The sequence below is a fragment of the Salmo salar genome, chromosome ssa04, assembly GCF_905237065.1.
Source record: "Salmo salar chromosome ssa04, Ssal_v3.1, whole genome shotgun sequence".
Taxonomy (NCBI): Eukaryota; Metazoa; Chordata; class Actinopteri; order Salmoniformes; family Salmonidae; genus Salmo; species Salmo salar.
In genome coordinates, this window is record NC_059445.1 from 64,767,313 (window position 1) to 64,790,544 (window position 23,232).

Below are 23,232 nucleotides of genomic sequence, written 5' to 3' on the forward strand. Positions count from 1 at the left end.
GCTTTAAGAGATGTCCTAACCTAAATGACAAATTAGTTCAAAGCTAACTTCCTGGTGACTCTCAAAAAACTTGACTAGACCACAAACCCAGGGGCTCTTTTAAATGCAATCAGTGCAACCATTGCAGAAATATTGCACAGAAAAAGTATTTTGTTGACACAGATTCTAAAATGGCGTATCAAGTCAAAGATTTAATTAACTGCAAAACCACCCATGTCATCTACAGATTGGAATGTCCACAGAACAAGGTGTTCTATATTGGATGGACAAAGAGACACCTTCAAGACCACTTAGCAGAACACAATGAAGACTACCCTATGGCAAGGCACTATAAGTCCTTGCACCAATCTTTTTAACCTTTATTTAACTAGGCAAGTCAGTTAAGAACAAATTCTTATTTTCAATGACGGCCTAGGAACAGTGGGTTAACTGCCTTGTTCAGGGGCAGACCGACAGATTTTTACCTTGTCAGTTCGGGGATTCAATCTTGCTACCTTTCAGTTACTAGTCCAACGCTCTAACCACTAGGCTACTTGCCGCCCCAATGGCAACCCTGCCTCCCTACAAGCTATGGATATTGATCATGTTCCGGCATCAATTAGAAAAAGGGACCGTCTTAAACAGCTAAACCAAAGGGAAAGTTTGGGGATTTACAAACTACAGGCCACTAAGTACCCTGGTTTAAATGAAGATATCTATTTCTCACCTTTCCTGTAGGGTCGTCAGAGGTCCCATTGCTGTCATCTAGTGGATATTTTGTTCTATTGCCCTCAGCTATGTTTTAGACTGTTGTGGTCCATGTTTGTTGTGTACTAGTGTACTATAAAATAGATGGCTCTCCTATTCTTAACACTTTCCCCAGTCATATTCAAGGTTAGAACTACCTTTCTAGGGGTTCTGATGCTTCTAGCCTTGAGATACATTTTTGATAACATATCTACAGTATTTCACTTTTAAATGTGTATAGTTTTGCTTACTAGGTGTTGTCCAATGAATTATGTAACCACTCCCTCTTCAAATCAGGGTTGATTGAAAAAAGCTGTTCAAAAGAGGACATTGTATTATCATCTATTTATTTATTTTTTTCCTTTATTTAACTAGGCAAGTCAGTTAAGAAAAAATTATATTTACAATGACGGCCTTCCAAAATGAAAAAGGCCTTCTGCGGGGACAGGGGCTGGGATAAAAATATATATATAGGACCAAACACACATCACGACAAGAGAGACACAACAACACTACATAAAGATAAATCTAAGACAACAACATAGCATGGCAGCAACACATGACAACACAGCATGGTAGCAACACAACATGACAACAACATGGTAGCAACACAACATGGCAGCAGCACAACATGGTAGCAGCATAAAACATGGTACAAACATTATTGGGCACAGACAACAGCACAAAGGGCAAGAAGGTAGAGACAACAATACATCATGCGAAGCAGCAACAACTGTCAGTAAGAGTGCCCATGATAGAGTCTTTGAATGAAGAGATGGAGATAAAACTGTCCAGTTTGACTGTTTGTTGCAACTCGTTCAGTCGCTAGCTGCAGCGAACTGAAAAGAGGAGCGTCCCAGTGATGTGTGTGCTTCTATTCAAGATTCTAGCAGCCATGTTTAGCACTAACTGAAGTTTATTTAGTGCTTTATCCGGGTAGCCGGAAGTAGAGCATTGCAGTAGTCTAACCTAGAAGTGACAAAAGCATGGATACATTTTTCTGTATAATTTTTGGACAAAGTTTCAGATTTTTGCAATGTTACGTAGATGGAAAAAAGCTGTCTTTGAAACAGTCTTGATATGTTCGTCAAAAGAGAGATCAGGGTCCAGAGTAACGCCGAGGTTCTTCACAGTTTTATTTGAGATGACTGTACAACCATCAAGATTAATTGTCAGATTCAACAGAAGATCTCTTTGTTTCTTGGGACCTAGAACAAGCATCTCTGTTTGTCCAAGTTTAAAAGTAGAACATTTGCAGAGAGGGCAATTTTGGGGCTTCACCATGTTTCATCGAAATGTACAGCTGTGTGTCATCCGCATAGCAGTGTATGTTAACATTATGTTTCCGAATGACATCACCAAGAGGTAAAATATATAGTGAAAACAATAGTGGTCCTTAAACGGAACCTTGAGGAACACCGGAATTTACAGTTGATTTGTCAGAGGACAAACCATCCACAGAGACAAACTGATATCTTTCCGACAGATAAGATCTTGGCCAAAAGAACATCTAGCCGCTCGAGAGCACCCTTACCTGCCGATCTATAAATTATGTCTCCGTAATCTAGCATGGGTAGGATGGTCATCTGAATCAGGGTTAGTGTGGCAGCTGGGGTGAAAGAGGAGCAATTACAATAGAGGAAACTAAGTCAAGATTTAACCTTAGCCTGCAGCTTTGACATGTGCTGAGAGAATGACAGTGTGCTGTCTAGCCATACTCCCAAGTACTTGTATGAGATGACTACCTCAAGCTAGGTAGTAATCACACCTGTGGGGAGAGGGGCATTTTTCTTACCAAACCACATGACCTTTGTTATGGAGATGTTCAGAACAAGGTTAAAGGCAGAGAAACTTGTTAGATGTTGTAGAGCGTTTAACACAAAATCCAGGGTGGGGCCAGCTGAGCATAAGACTGTATCATCTGCATATGATGAGAGAGCTTCCTACTGCCTGAGTTATGTTGTTGATGTAATTTGAGAAGAGCGTGGGGCCCAGGATTGAGCCTTGCGGTACTCCCTTGGTGACAGGCAGTGGCTGATACAGCAGATGTTCTGATTTTATACACTGCACTCCTTGAGTGCAAAGACACCAATACTCCTTAGCCGGCCCACAAGAATGGAATGGTCTACCATATCAAAAAAATGTATATGATAAAAATACGATAAAAAAAGTCAATAAAAATAGCAGCACATTGCTTAGAATCAAGGGCAATGGTAACATCATTTAGGACTTTTAACCTCCACGGGACCGATGTTCCTATACCGGGATGATTGAGCTAACGTGTGCTAATGTGAATAGCATGATGTTGTAAGTAACAGCAAACTTTCCAGGACATAGACATGCCTTATATGGGCAGAAAGCTTACATTCTTGTTAATCTAACTGCACTGTCCAATTTACAGTAGCTATTACAGTAAAGAAAATACCATGCTATTGTTTGAGAAGAGTGCACAACAACAAAAAGTTTGCATGGCAACTGGTTTGATACATTCAGGTAAATAATGTACTTACATTCAGTAATCTTGCTCTGATTTGTCATCCTGAGGCTCCCAGAGATAAAATGTAGAATAGTTGTGTTTTATAAAATACATTTTTATATTCAAACGTAGGAAGTGGGTTCTACAGTTTGAACCCCTACTGTCTCTGGCTCCACACCCATCCCTCCCGGCCATCTGGATGTGTGAAAGTTAGTGTATAAGCTAATGATCCATCATGTATGATATTCCTGGGAGTGTGTAAACTTAAATTCTGGTATTACCATATCATTTTTGTATGTTCTCTATAGTTATGTACTGGATAATGTATCAATTGACCAATTTGGAACATTTGGGCAGACTTGATACAAAATATTGTCCAATATTGCAATATAACACATTCGATCTGGTAAATCGGAAACTTTTCACGCACTGCTGCCATCTATTGGCCAAAATCTAAATTGTGCCTAAACTGCAATATCATATTATGGCCTTTCTAATGTGTTATATTCTCCACATTTCCACAAACTTCAAAGTGTTTGCTTTTAAATGGTATCAAGAATATTCATATCCTTGCTTCAGGTCCTGAGCTACAGGCAGTTAGATTTGGGCATGTCATTTTAGGCAAAAAAAGAGCCAGATCCTTAATGCAATGACACATCCATAACCTGAGCCGAAACCAGATTGCATACCAGAGAGAATACTATAGACATCAAGAAAGCCAGTCAGTTGATTATTGACAAGTTTTTCCAACACTTTTGATAAACAGGGCAAAATAGAAATTGGCCTATAACAGTTAGGATCAGCTTGATCTCCCCTTTTAAATAAAGGACGCACCATGGCTGCCTTCCAAGCAATGGGAACCTTCCCAGAAAGGGAGCTCCATCTAATCATCTGACCCAGATGTTTTTTGGGGGTCAAGTTTAAGGACCTCCTTCTGCACCTCGGACTCAGTGATCGCCCGCAGAGAGAAACTTTGTAGTGGGGCAGGAGGAAAAAGAGGGAGGAACATCGGGGCTAGTCGTATTAGAAGGGGTGGGAGATGAGGAAATGTTGGACAGGCAAGGAGGCATGGCTGAGTCAAATAGGAATCCTGACTTGATGAAGTGGTGATTAAAGAGCTCCGCCATGAACTCCTTGTCAGTAACAACCATATCATCAACATTAAGGGACATGGGCTGCTGGGAGAAGGAAGGTTTATTCTCCAGGTCTTTAACCGTTTTCCAGAACTTCTTGGGGTTAGACTGACATAGAAAGAACTGCTCCTTAAAGTAACTAACTTTGGCCTTCCGGCTAGCCTGAGTGCACTTATTTCTCATTTCCCTGAATGAGAGCCAGACAGCCTGAGTATGCGCGTGCCGAGCCTTTTGCCAAATGGAATTCTTGAGGTGGAGTAACTCTGCCAGATCACGGTCGAACCAGGGGCTGAACCTGTTTTTAATTCTCATTTTCTTTATGGGGGCGTGTTTGTTAACAACACCACTGAAAATATCAAAAAAGAAGGTCCAAGCGTCTTCGACAGAGGGGATCAAGCTGATTCTATACCAATTAACAGAGGCCAGCTCATGAAGGAAGGCTTGCTCATTGAAGTATTTTAGCAAGCGTCTATGAGAAATCAGGACAGGTCGTTTCATTGAGCAGCCATTATGAACACAGGCTGAAAAATAGTGATCACTAAGGTCATTACAGAAAACACCAGACTGATACCTATCAGGATAACATGTGAGGATAACATGAAGGAGGGTAGCCTTTTATGGGTGTTTGGAGTCATACCTTGTCGGATTGGTATGCAGCCGAAAACGCATCAAAACTTTGTTTCCGTTGATCATGCCATACAAATAAAGGCATTTTAATTAATTATATGAAGAGTGCCTTGGTCCTCCTTTTTTTAATGACCAATTTACCCCTTTTACCAAAGAGCACCTTCCGTCAACCAAAATCTACTATTGTGTACCTTAGCAGCGCTTCTCTTCCTTCTTTTTTTTCTACAAATCTACACACAACACCCCATAATGACAAAGCAAAACATTTTTTTTCTTTCATTTTTGCAAAGGTGTGTGCCTTTCCAAATCATGTCAAATCAATTGAATTTACCACAGGTGGACTCCTATCAAGTTGTAGAAACATCTCAAGGGTGATCAATGGAAACAGGATTCACCAGAGCTCAATTTCGAGTCTCATAGCAAAGGGTCTGAATACTTATGTAAATAAGGAATGCCAGTTTTTTATTTTTAATACATGAGCAAAAAATTCAACATACCTGTTTTCGCTTTGTCATTATGGGGTATTGTGTGTAGATTGATGAGGGAGAATAAATAAAAAAATCCATATTAGAATAAGTGTGTAACGTAACAAATTGTGGAAAAAGGGAAGGGGTCTGAATACTTTCCGAATGCACTGTGTATATTTTTTATATACTCGTCTGAACTTAAACGACAAACCAGGGAGAAACTGTGTAGAAATGATAATGAACTTACATTTCTTTTACAATTTCATCTCAGTTTTTCTTCAATCACAGTATGTTCAATATAGACCTATTAGTAGTACTGTTTTGGTTGATTTTGTGGTCTCAAGACAGTAAGTTTATTAAAATGTTTTGTGAACGAATATGGGCAAAATGTAATTATAGACAATGAAAGAGGTGATAATGTTGTTCCCTTGTGATATAATTGCTACATTTACCATCAATATAGCATTAAAAATAGTTTTCCATATTGTATTTTGCTGATTTATTTTTCGCAATGTGAATATTGGATTGCAACTGAGTCAACCTGGTTCAATTTGCGTCGAGGAAAACCCAGTTGAAAACCACTGCATTAAAGCACGTGTCACGGAGGGCAGAGTGTCTGTGGGTTTTCGCTCCTTCCTTGTACTTGATTGATGAATTAAGGTCGCTGATTACTAAGGAACTCCCCTCACCTGGTTGTGTAGGTCTTAATTGAAAGAAAAAACAAAAACCAGCAGACACTAGGCCCTCCATGGAATGAGTTTGACACCCCTATTTAGACCCTCCGATAGCCAGCATGGCTGCAGGGTTTCCCAAACTAGGTCCTGGGGCCACCCCCTGGGTGCATGTTTTAGTTTTTACCCTAGCACTACACAGCTGATTCAAATAACCAACTCATCATCAATATTGGATTATTTGATTTATCTGTGTAGTGCTGGGTCAAAAACCAAAACGTGCACCCAGGGGGGTCCCAGGACCGAGTTTGGGAAACCCTGGGCTATAGAGTGAAGTGCTATCCCGACCTGACACGCCATCGATATGAGTCTGTAGCACTGAGGGATAGGTAGTGGCAAGGGGCTGGTTTGGTATGGGGGGTGATATGTGCCAGAATTAAGCCTAGGCAACTGTACCACCGTGTGGCTGTTGCCTACCATTGAAAGTCTGACTGACTAACGTCTGTGTGATGCATGCGTGTTAATGTCATAAGGTGCATAGTTTATATTTATTTTAATTAAATCTCAACCATAAATGTTAGAAACTTACCGTTTTCCCCGTTCAAGCCGACATTCCCGAAGTAGCCACCTTGAGCTATAGCGTAGCCTATGGCTTGTGTATTTCCTGTTATCACTAATTGCTTAGAAAAGATAATGTCCACTCTATAGGTAATCTGTCGTTCCCTCACCTCATGGCATGGTATGTTATCTTATCTCGCTGTATACAGAATGGCACCAGAGAGGATGGCTGACGTTTTACGTGCTCATAACCAACTGTGTTATTTTGTTAATTTCTTTGCCGAAAATAACTTCTGGACATCAGAACAGCGATTACTCAACACGAACTGGAAGAAGCTTTTTCCTTTAACGAGTCCAACGTGAAGGATATACTGCTTTCCTGGGAACAGGCCCAAATCCCAGTCATTTGCGTTAACCTGTTGGGGATAAGGGGCAGTATTTGCACGGCCGGATAAAAAACGTACCCGATTTAATCTGGTTACTACTCCTGCCCAGTAACTAGAATATGCATATAATTGTTTGATTTGGATAGAAAACACCCTAAAGTTTCTAAAACTGTTTGAATGGTGTCTGTGAGTATAACAGAACTCATTTGGCAGGCCAAAACCTGAGAAGATTCCAAACAGGATGCACTCTCTCTGACTATTTCTTGGCCTTCTTGATCATCTCTATCCAAAACAGGGGATCTCTGGCATAACGTGACATTTTCTAACGCTCCCATAGGCTCTCAGAAGGCGCCAGAACGTTGAATGGTGACTTTGCAGGCCATGGCTGAAAAACAGTAGCGCATTTGGATAGTGGTTGATCTGAGAACAATGAAGCACAGCTGAGAGCTGCCCAGTGACACGAGCCTACCAGACGAGCAAAATAACTTCTATGCTCGCTTCGAGGCAAGTAACACTGATACATGAATGAGAGCATCAGCTGTTCCGGACGACTGTGTGATCACTCTCTCCACAGCCGATGTAAGATCTTTAAACAGGTCAACATTCACAAGGCCGCAGGGCCAGACGGATTACCAGGACGTGTACTGCGAGCATCCGTTGACCAACTGGCAAGTGTTTTCACTGACATTTTCAACCTCTTCCTTTCCGAGTCTGTAAAACAAACATGTTTCAAGCAGACCACCATAGTCCCTGTGCCCAAGAACACTAAGATAACATGACTACCGACCAGTAGCACTCATGTCTGTAGCCATGAAGTGCTTTGAAAGGCTGGTCATGGCTCACAACACCACCATTATCCCAGAAACCCTAGACCCACTCCAATTTGCATACAACCCTAACAGATCCACAGATGATGCAATCTCTATTGCACTCCACACTGCCCTTTCCCACCTGGACAAAAGGAACACCTATGTGAGAATGCTATTCATTGGCTCAGCGTTCAACACCATAGTGCCCTCAAAGCTCATCACTAAGCTAAGGACCCTGGGACTAAACACCTCCCTCTGCAACTGGATCCTGGACTTCACTGATATGCCGCCCCCAGGTAGTAAGGGTAGGTAACAACACATCCGCCACGCTAATCCTCAACATGGGGGCCCCTCAGGAGTGCATGCTCAGTCCCCTGCTGTACTCCCTGTTCACTCATGACTGCACGGCCAGGCACAACTCCAACACCATCATTAAGTTTGCTGATGACACAACAGTGGTAGACCTGATCACCGACAATGACAAGACAACCTATAGGGAGGAGGTCAGAGACCTGGCCGTGTGGTGCCAGGACAACAACCTCTTCCTCAAATGTGATCAAGAGAAAGGAGATGATTGTGGACTACAGGAAAAGGAGGACCGAGCATGCCCCCATTCTCATCGACAGGGCTGTAGTGGAGCAGGTTGAGAGTTTCAAGTTCCTTGGTGTCGACATCACCAACAAACTAACATGGTCCAAGCACACCAAGACAGTCGTGAAGAGGGCACGACAAAACCTATTCCCCCTCAGGAGACTGAAAAGATTTGGCATGGGTCCTCAGATCCTCAAAAGGTTCTACAGCTGCACCATCGAGAGCATCCTGACTGGTTGCGTCAATGCCTGGTATGGCAACTGCTCGGCCTCGGACCGCAAGGCACTACAGAGGGTAGTGCGTACGGCCCAGTACATCACTGGGGCCAAGCTTCCTGCCATCCAGGACCTCTATACCAGGCCGTGTCAGAGGAAGGCCCTAACAATTGTCAATAACTCCAGCCACCCTAGTCATAGACTGTTCTCTCTGCTACCAAACGGCAAGTGGTACCGGAGCGCCAAGTCTAGGACCAAGAGGCTTCTCAATAGCTTCTACCCTGAAGCCATAAGACTCCTAAACATCTAATCAAATGGCTACACAGACTACTTGCATTGCCCCCCCTCTCCACCCTTTTACGCTGCTGCTACTCTCTGTTACTATCTAAGCAAAGTCACTTTAATAACTCTACCTACGTGTACATATTACCTCAATTACCTCGACTAAACGGTGCCCCCGCACATTGACTCTGTACCGGTACCACCTGTATATAGCCTCGCTATTGTTATTTTACTGCTGCTCTTTAATTATTTGTTACTTTTATTTCTTTGCTTATTCTTAGGTATTTTTTTTCAAACTGCGGTGTTGGTTAAGGGCTTGTAAGCATTTCACTGTAATTTCACTGTTGTATTCGGCGCATGTGACAAATATATAGTTAGTCAATCACAGACTGTGTTGTTACCAGTTCCCAGTAGCCTACATCAGACAACCAATAAGAGTTGTCTTCATAGCTTTCAGTCAAAGAGAAAACTTAACTGGCTTTCCCAGAGGGTCCTTGCTATTCGGGATCCTTGGGATGTCCCTACCTCAATTAAGTATAAATGTAAAATGGTTTAAGTTTAGTGTTATAGTTTAGTGTGTAGGGTTCAGGGTAGAGACGTCCCAAGGAATCCAGATAGCAGTGACCGTTCATAGAGTGAGAGACGGGCACGGTATTTGAGAGCTCGGCGGCGACCCAGACATTCATTCGTTTTTTGTTTTTTAAGCGGCAGATGCGATTTTCAAGAGTGTCTGCCCCAGATATTTTAATTGGAGAGGATGAAAAGAACTACCGAGATGTCCTTGATCTGATTGCGGAGTAAGTAGGCTATATTTAAGTTGTGATATCGTTAAGAAATATTTTGGCCTACTGTGTTGATAAGGCAAATTTGGTTTATTTGAAAATAATTGAGTTGATAACGTATTGTCGAAAGCACGTAGGCAATATTATTTACTGTGGCGATAGAGGAGTAGGCTAGTCTACAATAATAACGTAATTTGATGTGCTAGTATTATTTATTTCATGGATGAATTAAATTGCAAATGAAAATATACACATGCGGTGCTATAGGATATATACATATTTTACATTGTAATTGTGAACTTGAGCTATGGGTTTATTTTTCCACCGTTACTAAGCCTACACACTAAAATGGAATTGAATGGGGGATGCATAACTACTTTTCACTGAAGAAGGGAATGATGTACGACATACAACTTTGATTGAAGACCTTACAATCATGCCTGTCAAGAACAATGAAATCATAACAGTATCCTAATATAGTGTGGATACAGGAGTAGCCTATTCTACAATAATGTAACTGTATGTGCTAGTATTATTTATCTAATTGATAAATGAAATGGTAAATGTGGATGAGTACGCTACTTCATTCAATGATTACAGTATTGTACAAGGTAGATAAAGGAGTAGCCTATAGTCTATAATAATAATGTAATTTTTTATTCATTAATAATACAACAAGTTTTAATTGCCTACTTGTTTTTCATTTTAGTTAAAGTGGTGCCATATTGTTTAAACTCATTTATAAAGTGAAAAAAGTTCGGTTTTGAATTAGACCATTTGCATTTGTGAATTACCTAGTATTATTAGCAATTGAATTAAATATACTACATCTTTATCTGTCTGAATTTTTTTTATAAATCATTCTATCAAAACCATTAAATAGTACAACCGGTCCTATTTGTTTTGTAACAAAATTCTGTATGTCAATCCAAAACATTCTACTATAAATACAGACAAAAAACAAATGCAAAATGGTCTCCTCCATTCCACAGAAATCACAGTTATATTTAATATTCAGCTTGAATCTTTCCAAAACGTTTCACAGGATAAATTCTATGTAACATTTTAAATGAAACTTATTTTAAATGAAACCCTAGTCTTTAATTTTGCCCAACCTAGGTCGAGGCACAGACACGGTCTCAATGGGGATAGCTGAGCTGACTACACTGACTGTGCTAGTGGCAGACTCCACTAAGCTGGCAGGCTGGCTAACAGCCTGCTGCCTGGCCTGCACCCTATTTCATTGTGGAGCTAGAGGAGTATGTTTGTAGATAAGATGAGAGCACCCCTCCAGCTAGGATGGAGTCCGTCACTCCTCAACAGGCCAGGCTTGGTCCTGTTTGTGGGTGAGTCCCAGAAAGAGGGCCAATTATCTACAAATTCTATCTTTTGGGAGGGGAAGAAAACAGTTTTCAACCAGCGATTGAGTTGTGAGAGCTCATCACTCCCCCTAACTGGGAGGGGGCCAGAGACAATTACTCGATGCCGACACATCTTTCTAGCTGATTTACACGCTGAAGCTATGTTGTGCTTCAGCGCTTCAGTGATCAAAACATGCTGGGGTGTTTTCAGTTACTTTTAGGCTAAGGTTATGTGTAAGAACGCAACCGCACTGAAATTAATAGCCTGATTCAAGGGGATTCTCCAGAATAAAAACATTTTTATCTGTTAAGATCTTTAGTCTATGCATAGACCCATACCGATTTTATCTTTTTGGTATAGCCTACCACTAATATTCTAAATTGCGGAGCATTTAATAAAACAAGCAAATTTTCCTGTGATGTTGAGGCTGAGCAAGACCTTCGATAGGCTAGTAAACCATGCGGAAATAATCATGGAGTTAATCATTGTTATAGCCTAGATTGCTTTTTTCTAAGGCTAAGTAAACAAGGGGTAGCATGCTTTTTGCCCGTCTCCATTACAAGGGTTAGGCCTATATCCTCACATATCCCCTCAATTCAAGCCCTGCTTTTAACCATAAGACATCTCCACAGAAATGTATAGCCTAAGGATTGACAGTGATTGTGTCTGTTAAACTGTTAAACTGGGAACTCCGGGGAAAAAACGAGGTCAAATCATAACATCAGTGATTTTCAGGTCAGAGAAAGATGCCAGAGTTTCTGAATTGGAATTCCGAGTTTGATGACCGTTCAAAACAAAAGAAAATCCCAGTCTGAGCTTGTTTTTTTCCGGAGTTCCCAGTTGTCTTGAATGCACTGAAGTCGGAAGTTAGAGATTGCAGAGTTCCGAGTTCTTTTAAATGCGCCACTAGAGACCTAGGCTACCTCTTATTTCTGAATAGGGCTACCTCCAACAAAGAAGCCCTTGTGTCTGTATTGATGTGAGAAATAGGCATATCTACACAGTAATGGTGGCTGGCTGCGATATCAACTAGCGTAAAGTTTTCTATAGCTGATATGCCTATTTTAGCTAAATCGACAAATGAAATTGATTAGATTACTCAGCCAATTAATATTTTTTTCTTCTTCAAAATCATATACACGTAGACATTTGTAATGATGTGTACGTGTCATGTGAACGCGTCGGCGGTTTGACGCCTTAGAAAAAAAGCTGGTCTTCATTGGTATTTTATAGCGCAAGGAAGACGTTAGGTGACTTGGTGAGAGGTATCAGTAGCTTCATGAGGCTTAATTCTGGCACTTATCACCCCCCATAGTTTGGGATTCACTAACCTAATGTAGCAGGCCAGGGATTCGCCTTCTGCCTGTAGCTTCTCAGCACCCTGTTATTTGCTGCCATCTGGTGACCAAAGTGGTGCATGAAGCATTGGCTTTTCTGCAAGGAAGGTTGATAAGAATAGGACCTACATACAGGTCATCACTAGATAGCAAACACCCAAACCCACAAATGAGCACACTGAAACCTAAAACTAACCGGTGAGTGGCAAATGACGGTCAGTGCCCCGTTTATTGTTTTTTCTAAACATGTAAACATACAAGACTGTGACCTGGAAACAATAATACGCAAAGACTGTTAACCAATAATAAAAAATATATATAATAAAACACCAAAACATTAACATACTTCTTTGAATGTCATATGTTTGCAAATACTGGAATGCTTGACAACATCAATATATATTCTTAAATATATATTTCTATATAGAGATATTCAATATTTTATATATTCATTCATATTTCCCCTTTAGGTCCTCTTTTCAATTGGTTCACATTCCTTACATGATCTTTACCCCTGGATCTTTTTGTGGCAATTTAGACCTGAAGATAGACATCCAAAGTCTAAGAAATGTAAAGGCAGTTTTTAAACAAGCGCACACACAATCTTTTAATATATATCCACTGCTATATCCTCGAGGTAGGGAAATGCATCCAGCACTAGCCATTCCCTCTCACATTCCCTGATAAGATAGCGTTTATACAGACCAGGGTTCAAACACTATTTTAAATCTTTCAAATATGTTTTGGTGTTTGCTTTAGCCTGCCTGGAGTGTCAGATGGGTGGGGTTTGCAGTTTTGCGACTATTCTATTGTTTTCATTGTCCCAGGTAAGCTCAATCAAGCCCAGACTAAGTACTCAAAATTATTTCAAATAGTATTTGAACTCAGGTCTGCACTTAAATTGGAGGAAAGAGATACTGCATGTCCCTCTGGCCCTCGTTCAATCCTTCAGTCAATGGGAATCGAAACAACATGCGTTACAACGTCGCTTTGTTGTACTTTAAGGAGTAACCAACTGCAATTTCTAGACATTCCACCAGGGAGCCAGCGGAGAGGAAATCTAGCTCCACCTCGATAAATTTTATGTAAATGGCCGAGCGTTCAGGGCCCATGGAGACGTCCTCTTCCCTGGCTTGCTGCCCGGTGCCGCTGCAGTTCCCCTGGAGGAAGCGTGTGACGGCCGAGGGCTGCCTGCGGCTGTAGTGCTTGCCTGAGCTCTGAAAGTGCTGGAACAGACACTGCTGTAGGGTCCTCTCCTCCGCAATGCCCAAGTAGCAGTAGGTCACTTTGGCCCCCGTCTTCTCCCCCTCCCCCACTCTCCCCCCCGGGCCCACCACACTCTCGAAACCAGACCCGCCAGAGCCCGACGATCCAGAGAGAGGCAAGCTCTGGTCAGAGTCTTGGTGCTGCAGCGGAGAGTCTGAGGCCTCATCCTCCCCTGTGTAGTCTGACTCCGCTGACACCTCCTCGTAACCAATGGCATAAAGGCCATAAGTCTTGGGGATTCCCCCGGGTAGGAGGTACTGGGAGGCCCCGTTGCTGCAGCCAGTCACCCTTGACTGGGCTATGGGGATCCAGTCTACCTCCATGTGCAGCTCCAGGCAGCGCGCCTCGCTAATGGTGATGTCCAGGAACTTATAATAAACGTTCTTCCAGTTCATCTTCTGCACTTTGGTCATGATGACACGGCCCTCTGCCTTCTCCGGATTGAAGTACTCGCGCAGCCGCTTTCCCAGGGGTACCTGGGAGCTGATCTCGGCGTAGTGGTAGCAGACGTCCTCGTGCCAGCGTGTGTTGTAGCCCACGCCAAAGATGGCTAGCTTGTTGGAGAGGTGCAATCTGGAGAAGTCAGTCCACGTCTGGAAGTGCTCCCACTTCACCTGTACCGACTCCAGGATGCGCACCACATTCTGCATCACTTCCTGTTTCCTGAGAGGGACAGAAATACATGAACGGTCAAGATGAGGTTGAAACCAGTGGAGGGTTGGTAATGAGAACAGATTATACATTTTTATGAAGACTGGAGGTTGAATAATGCAGTGACAAAGTCTCTGTAAGTGATTTGTTTTCAATAACATCTTGGCAGTAAAAAGCATTTATTTTGACCTTGTATCCATGTTACATGTACTGTTATCAGGTATCATTAATTCTATGGCAAAAACACATACTGGACTTGCTCCGAGGGCTCAGGTCGACGCTGCAGGACACTGGCATTCTTTGGCGGCTGTGTTTCCTCTGAAGAAATAAAGGAACAGTATTTTTTATCATCAAAATAACACATCAAACGCTATCCTGACAGGCATATATGCTCATTACTCCTACAGTATTAATTTTGACAGAGTGAAGGAAGAGCCTGCATACATGCGCCGAACACAACAGGTGTAGTCTGAACGCTCGGCCTTACAGTGAAATGCTTACTTACAAGCCCTTAACCAACAATGCAAGCAGTGCTTCCAAACGTTTCACACTCACATAGCTACCCCTAATAAGAACTACCAGTTCCCTGGATAGTCTACCTACAACTTTAACAAAAACATAAGTCTGCTGACCCCTTCCCTATTGCCTGCTTTTGTCATCACCAGAATCATCATCACCACCACTCACCAGTTTCCATCTCTCCCTCCTGGAAGGCGGAGGCCAGCACCTGGTTGCACCAGTCTTCTTGGGAGAAGTCCTCCATGGTGCTGCCGTCAGACTCCATCTCCTGGTACAGGCCACTACTGTTGATGAGGACGGGGGCACACGTCTGGGAGTCCCAGCCTCCCTGGCCAAACACCTTTTCCAGCTGCTCGATGGAGTAGCTACTCTTCCTCTTGCCGACGCCATGCTCCTTCACTCTGCTATAGCACCGGCGCAGCGTCTGCGGGTCATAATGGGTGTGTGAACGTCAGAGGAAGATCTTGAAGTTAGTGTTAGCTATTAGACTAGCTATAGGCCTATCCAATGCCACAAATACACCAGAGACGGCATAGTCACCCACAAAAGGACTGGGATCACGATGAATGAATGGCTACATACATTTACAGAAATTATTTGCTTTGAAATGTAAATAGCTGAGGATATTTTATTCTCTACAATTGCACTAGATGCAAAATTCAGCACCCTTATGCAAACTTCCAGTCAGCTAGCTATCTAGGTGCTTTTAGCAATGTGGGTGTATTTACATACACTAGCGTTGCTTTCAATTGTATTGGGTTGCACAAAAACAGCCCATGGGAAGCCAGAAGTTCCATTTCAACTTACTGTGCCAATGGGCAGGAAGGTTGCTCATTATGACGGGAAGAAACAGACAAAAAATATCTAAAGGATGGTATTAAATATACAACAGGCGGGCCAAATCCTGGATGCCGATTGGATTAAACCGCGTTCTACCTGGTGTCTATTCCACAAGGCTATGATGTTGAAATGTCTATTTACTGTTCCATCTCACTGCACAATCCAACAACATCGACAGGGTATCATATAGTTGTCCTCTCAAGAGGAAGCTTCTTATTGTGACTAATGCCTGTAACATGACCCAGGTTATCACTCAGCCAACTAGAGTGTATACCAATAGTGTTGGATCTGTGACATCCACTTGTATTGATCATATCTTCACCAATGCTTGCAGAGCTTTGCTCCAAAGCAATATCAGTTCCCATTGGCTGTCGTGACCATAATATTGTGGCAATAATAAGGAAAGCCAAAGTACCAAAGGCAGGGTTCTTGGTCACTGGTCACCTCCCTGACCAAGGCCCTTCTACCCCGATTGCTCAGTTTGGCCGGGCGGCCAACTTCAGGAAGAGACTTGGTGGTTCCAAACTTCTTCCACTTAAGAATGATGGAGGCCATTGTGTTCTTGGGTACCTTCAATAGTGCAGAAATGTTTTGGTACCCTTCCCCAGATCTGTGCCTCGACACAATCATGTCTCGGAGCACTACAGACAATTACTTGGACCTCATGGCTTGGTTTTAGCTGACATGCACTGTCAACTGTAGGACCTTATATAGACAGTTGTGTGCCTTTCCAAATCATGTTCAACAAATCGCATTTATCCACAGGTGGACTACAGCCAAGCTGTAGAAACATCAAGGATTTTCAATGGAAACAGGACGCACCTCAGTTAATTGAGTCTCATGTAAATAAGTTATGATGGATTATTGTAAGATGGCGCCGGGGAGGAAGGCAGACGTTTTCCATGCCCCCAGCCGATTGTGTTCTTTTGTTCCGTTTATAACTTATTTTTTTACTTATTTTGTACATAATGTTGCCACTACCGTCTCTTATTACCGAAAATAACTTCTAGACATCAGGACTGCGATTACTCACCACGGACTAACAGAATCCTTTTTTTCCTTTCACGACTCTGACGAGCCCGACGCGAAGGATATACTGCTAGTCAAATGGCTATTTGCAGCATTTCACTGTAAGGTCGACACCTGTTGTAATTCAGTGCATGTGACTAATAAAATTACATGTGATATCAGTTTTTTTTACTTTTATTGCAAAAATTGCTACAAACCTGTTTTCGATTTGTCATTATGAGGTATTGTGTGTAGAGTGATGAAAACAATTAATTTAATACATTTTAGAAAAAGGCTATAATGTAAAAAAAAAAAAAAAAACGTGAAGGGGTCTGAATACTTTCCGAATGCACTGTACATCCACCACCAGACATGCCACTATTGGTTTCTTCACTGTATCCAAACCAAAAATAGATTTAACGCATTGCTCATTTATATAAAGTGGGGGGAAAAAGTATTTGATCCACTGCTGATTTTGTACGTTTGCCCACTTACAAAGAAATGATCAGTCTATAATTTTAATGGTAGGTTTATTTGAACAGTGAGAGACAGAATAACAACAAAAAAAATCCAGAAAAACCATGTCAAAAATGTTATAAAATGATTTGCATTTTAATGAGGGAAATAAGTATTTGACCCCTCTGCAAAACATGGCTTAGTACTTGGTGGCAAAACCCTTGTTGGCAATCACAGAGGTCAGACGTTTCTTGTAGTTGGCTACCAGGTTTGCACACATCTCAGGAGGGATTGAGTTGGTTGTTCCACTGGATATTATAAGGTGAATGCACCAATTTGTAAGTCGCTCTGGATAAGAGCGTCTGCTAAATGACTTAAATGTAAATGTAAATGTATTTTGTCCCACTCCTCTTTGCAGATCTTCTCCAAGTCATTAAGGCTTCGAGGCTGACGTTTGGCAACTCGACCCTTCAGCTCCCTCCACAGATTTTCTATGGGATTAAGGTCTGGAGACTGGCTAGGCCACTCCAGGACCTTAATGTGCTTCTTCTTGAGCCACTCCTTTGTTGCCTTGGCCGTGTGTTTTGGGTCATTGTCATTCTGGAATACCCATCCACGACCCATTTTCAATGCCCTGGCTGAGGGAAGGATGTTCTCACCCAAGATTTGACGGTACATGGCCCCGTCCATCGTCCCTTTGATGCGGTGAAGTTGTCCTGTCCCCTTAGCAGAAAAACACCCCCAAAGCATAATGTTTCCACCTCCATGTTTGATGGTGGAGATGGTGTTCTTGGGGTCATAGGCAGCATTCCTCCTCCTCCAAACACGGCGAGTTGAGTTGATGCCAAAGAGCTCCATTTTGGTCTCATCTGATCACAACACTTTCACCCAGTTGTCCTCTGAATCATTCAGATGTTCATTGGCAAACTTCAGACGGGCATGTATATGTATTCTTGAGCAGGGGGATCTTGCGGGTGCTGCAGGATTTCAGTCCTTCACTGCGTAGTGTGTTACCAATTGTTCTTGGTGACTATGGTCCCAGCTGCCTTGAGATCATTGACAAGATCCTCCAGTGTAGTTCTGGGCTGATTCCTCACGGTTCTCATGATCATTGCAACTCCACGAGGTGAGATCTTGCATGGAGCCCCAGGCCGAGGGAGATTGACAGTTCTTTTGTGTTTCTTCCATTTGCGAATAATCGCACCAAATGTTGTCACCTTCTCACCAAGCTGCTTGGTGATGGTCTTGTAGCCCATTCCAGCCTTGTGTAGGTCTACAATCTTGTCCTTGACATCATTGGAGAGCTCTTTGGTCTTGGCCATGGTGGAGAGTTTGGAATCTGATTGATTGATTGCTTCTGTGGACAGGTGTCTTTTTTACAGGTAGCAAGCTGCGGTTAGGAGCACTCCCTTTAAGAGTGTGCTCCTAATCTCAGCTCGTTACCTGTATAAAAGACACCTGGGAGCCAGAAATCTTTCTGATTGAGAGGGGGTCAAATACTTATTTCCCTCATTAAAATGCTTATCAATTTATAAAATTTTTGACATGCGTTTTTCTGGATATTTTTGTTGTTATTCTGTCTCTCACTGTTCAAATAAACCTACCATTAAAATTATAGACTGATCCTTTCTTTATCAGTGGGCAAACGTACAAAATCAGCAGGGGATCAAATACTTTTTTCCCCCACTGTACATGACATCGTGGAATGCTCTGCCACCAGAGCATCGTAGCAAAAAGCAAGTTTAGCTTTAAAAACAGATTAAATAAAACATTCTATCACAGCGCCTCTCCTCTTTCTAAAGATCTAATTTAACTGTAAATAAGAATATAAATATGTACAGTACCAGTCAAAAGTTTGGACAAAACCTACTTATTCAAGAGTTTTTCTTTATTTGTACTATTTTCTACATTGTAGAATAATAGTGAAGACATTGAAATGATGAAATAACACATATGGAAGCATGTAGTAACAAAAAAATTGTTAAACAAATCAAAATAGATTTCATATTTTAGATTATTCAAAGTAGCCACCCTTTGCCTTGATGACAGCTTTGCACACGCTTGGCATTCTCTCAACCAGCTTCACCTGGAATGCTTTTCCAACAGTCTTGAAGGAGTTCCCACATATGCTGAGCACTTGTTCGCTACTTTTCCTTCACTCTGCGATCCAACTCATCCCAAACCATCTCAATTGGGTTGAGATCGGGTGATTGTGGAGGTCAGGTCATCTGATGCTGCACTCCATCACTCTCCTTATTTGTCAAATAGCCCTTATACAGCCTGGAGGTGTGTTGGGTCATTGTCATGTTGAAAAACAAAAGATAGCCCCACTAAGCGCAAACCAGATGGGATGGTGTATCGCTGCAAAATGCTGTGGTAGCCATGTTGTTTTAGTGTGCCTTGAATTCTAACTAAATCACTGACAGTGTCACCAGCAAAGCACCCCCACACCATCACACCTTCTCCTCTATGCTTCACATGGGAACCACACACGCAGAGATCCGTTCACCTACTCTGCATCTAACAAAGACACAGCGGTTGGAACCAGAAATCTCAAATTTGGACTCATCAGACCAAAGAACAGATTTCCACCGATATAATGTCCATTGCTTGTGTTTTTTTGGCTCAAATAAGTCTCTTCTTATTGGTGTCCTTTAGTAATGGTTTCTTTGCAGCAATTTCGATCATGAAAGCCTGATTCATGCAGTCTCCTCTGAATAGTTGATGTTGAGATGTGTCTGTTACTTGAACTCTGTGAAGCATTTGCTTGGGCTGCAATTTCTGAGGCTGGTAACTCTAATGAACGTATCCTCTGCCGCAGAGGTAACTCTGGGTCTTCCTTTCCTGTGGTGGCTCTCATGAGAGCCAGTTTCATCATAGCGCTTGTTGGTTTTTGCGACTGCACTTGAAGAAACTTTCAAAGTTCTTAATTTTCTGGATTGACTGACCTTCATGTCTTAAAGTAATGATGGACTGTCTTTTCTCTTTGCTTATTTGAGCTGTTCTTACCATAATATGGACTTTTACCAAATAGAGCTATCTTCTGTATACCACCCCTACCTTGTCACAACACAAACATATTAAGGAAAAAAATTCCACAAATTATCTTTTGACAAGGCAAACCTGGTAATTGAAATGCATTTCAGGTGACTACCTCATGAAGCTGGTTGAGAGAATGCCAAGAGTGTGCAAATCTATCATCAAGGTAAAGGATGGCTACTTTGAAGAATTTGTTTAACACGTTTTTGGTTACTACATGATTCCATGTGTTATTTCGTAGTTTTGATGTCTTCACAAATATTCTACAATGTAGAAAATAGTAAAAATAAAGAAAAGCCCTGTAATGAGTAGGTGTGTCCAAACCTTTAACTGGTACTGTATATATGAAGTGTGTAAATAGTATTTTTGGTGTCTCTCCTATATATAAACTCTTATTTTTATATATGCCGTGATCACGAGAAAATGATCTTACGATCTCGAAAAAACAACTTTTGTTATGTAGTGATCATGAGATAAATAAGTTGTGATTAACATAACAAGGGAATACTTTTTTAATTCATATGTCCTCTCTGGACCTCCGTAGGGTTGCGTCCATAGATATGAAACAAAAAGACTGAAATGAATGACCAGCCGGCATCAATAGAAACCCTAGATTTGTGTCGGGACTATATCTCGTCGAAGGATGAAATAGTATGTATAAATTCATCAAAATAAAAAGTTTAGGAAAATATGTCAATCATTATTTGAACATGTTGTTATATGAAAGTGATAATGCCCTCGAAGCTGGTGTTTCGACTTTGTCTCAGGCTGAACAAAACCCGTGCCAATATATCCTCCAAACACCGGCTTCGAGGGCATTATCACTTAAACAGACTTTCCAAACGTGGGTCTGTTGTAGAGGTCTTCACAGGTCCACCCAATCCTGAATACCCGAGGCTCGACCCGGGACCTGAGCGAGTCCGGGTCCAAAATTCAAACTTTTCCCTTGGGCCCAAGTCTGATAGATCCGAGTGGACCCGACCGCGGCTCTGCATAGCCTATAGAATATTTATTTTACGTTAATAAGGTGAATTTATTGACTGATTTAAGGACTAGCCAACATATTCTTTAACCAGAAGAGCAAGTTCGCTGATAAAAAAAAAAAAGTCGAACCCGTTAGGGTATGGGTCGATTCTAGGTCTGGTTGTCGTAGGGTCCATTCGGGTTCAGGGCTGATTGTACTTGGGTCTGTTTAGGTCTGGGCCCCCCCCTTTTTTTTAATGATCGGGTCCAGGTCAGATAGTCCTCGGGTCCTTTCGGGTTCAGGTCTTTTTGGACCTGAGAAGACCTCTAGCACAGATTGAACAATGAGACAGATATTTCACCGGATGTATAAATGTGAAGCATCCGGTTGGCGTTTCCACTCACTACAAAGTGAAGAGAGGAAGCCCAGTGGCCGGCAGTGAGAGAAGATGGAGCGAGATTGATTTTGGCCAACATTCTGGTAATTTTCTCATCGATGAACCATTTGATCTCCATACAGTTTTCTGTGTCCAAAACTAAAATCTGTAACAAAAGGAGTGGACTGTGTTTTGTAGAATTTACCCTTTGCCAAAGTTTCTCCAAAAAATGTTGTTGTTTAGAAGTAGTGCAAGGGCGTTCCCTAACAGAAATATGCAAATAAATAAATGCTAGAATGTGCCAATAGGACCTCCCTAGCTCGTGCTTGGCTCTGCCCACTATGATTCATTTTCTCCCCTTGGAAACGACAGGCTCTGGTCTATCTTGGGTTAATTATAAAAATCGTTGCCTCTAGTCTGTTGCAGGCACACTTCCTGTCTGCTTACCTGATGTCAAAACAAAAGTCCTGCACTGTCTACAACAGACCCACGTTTGGAAAGTCTGTTTAATAATAAGATCTATTACATATTTTGTCACAAATTCGCCCGTCATAAGGACCAACCATCCTGCCCACAACACAGGCACACGGACTGTTGTGCAACCCAATACAACTGAAAGTGACGTTAGTGTATGTAAATACACCAGCGTTGCTAAAATCAACTACATGCTAGCTTGACAATTTACTGACTGTTTTAAAACGTACCTACGGGTTGAATCGTTACATTAGCAAGCTCCATATTACTAGCTAGCTTTCTAGCTAGCTCACGTTACTTAGTCAATGGGCATAAGCTAGGAAGCTACTGTAACACTGACAACATCCCTGGTTAACATTACATGATTGAACATAGCACGAAGTTACTGCCTAAGAAGAGTGGCAAGCATCTGACAGATGACTACCTATGTGATAGATGAACATGCTTACTCTGTCCCCCATTACCTTCATCCTCTCCCTGCATTGGGATGGGGTCCTTTCGTAGCCGAGCTCTGCTAGGGCTCGTGAGACCCGCTCGTACATTGCGGGACCAGGGGCCTTTCCAGAAAAAACGGTGCCTGCAACCTCCAATTGCTGCATTCGTGCCTCCGTCAGTCTTTCATTGCCCCACACCGCAATAAGGGCATTTGTTTCGGATGGGGTCCACGACATCCCTCGGCAAGCTGTGAAGCTATTTGAGGCAAAGGCCGATCCACTTCGGCCTGCGCTCCCAGAAATCGTCATACCTACGTTGAGAGGCGAGAATCGATTAGGTGTGGAGGGATTGGAATGATATTGGTTGCTGTCACTCAAATCCTCTGATTCTGGTGATGGAACTTCTGTTTTCGGCATCTTTAACGGCGTCGATATCTCGGGAGAATGATTAGAGTTACAGGGCGCCGCCATCTTTCTTCTGTTGCTAAGGGGAGGGTAGCCTAACGTAGCAGGCGTCAGAAGGGAAGGGGATGTGATACACGTCTTCTGTATGGGGGGTGATATGTGCCAGAATTAAGCTTAGGCAACCGTACCACCTTGTGGCTGTCGCTTACCATTGAACGTCTGACTGACATGACATGATACCGATGCCTTACTAACGTCTGCGTGACGCCTGCGTGTTAATGAAAGCCATAAGGTGCATAGTTTATATTTATATTAATTAAATCTCAACCATAAATGTTATAAACTTACCATTTTTCCCGTGGAAGCCAACATTCCGAA

The 23,232-nt window shown here is 42.2% G+C and overlaps 1 protein-coding gene across 2 annotated transcripts; it reads right to left on the reverse strand.

Annotated features, from left to right (window-relative positions):
• Positions 1-12,614: 12,614 nt before the first annotated feature.
• On the reverse strand, positions 12,615-22,958 carry LOC106603669 (myb/SANT-like DNA-binding domain-containing protein 2). Of its 2 annotated transcripts, none has more exons than XM_014197627.2 (4): positions 22,480-22,958; positions 15,027-15,282; positions 14,591-14,657; positions 12,615-14,351 (listed from the first exon to the last, which is right to left on the reverse strand). In XM_014197627.2, exons 1-4 carry the CDS (start codon positions 22,918-22,920, stop codon positions 13,400-13,402), a joined length of 1,716 nt encoding a protein of 571 aa, XP_014053102.1. In that variant the 5' UTR covers positions 22,921-22,958; the 3' UTR covers positions 12,615-13,399. The 2 variants fall into 2 exon arrangements, with proteins under 2 accessions (XP_014053102.1, XP_014053101.1); XM_014197626.2 differs by having other exon boundaries at positions 22,465-22,958.
• Positions 22,959-23,232: the final 274 nt, after the last annotated feature.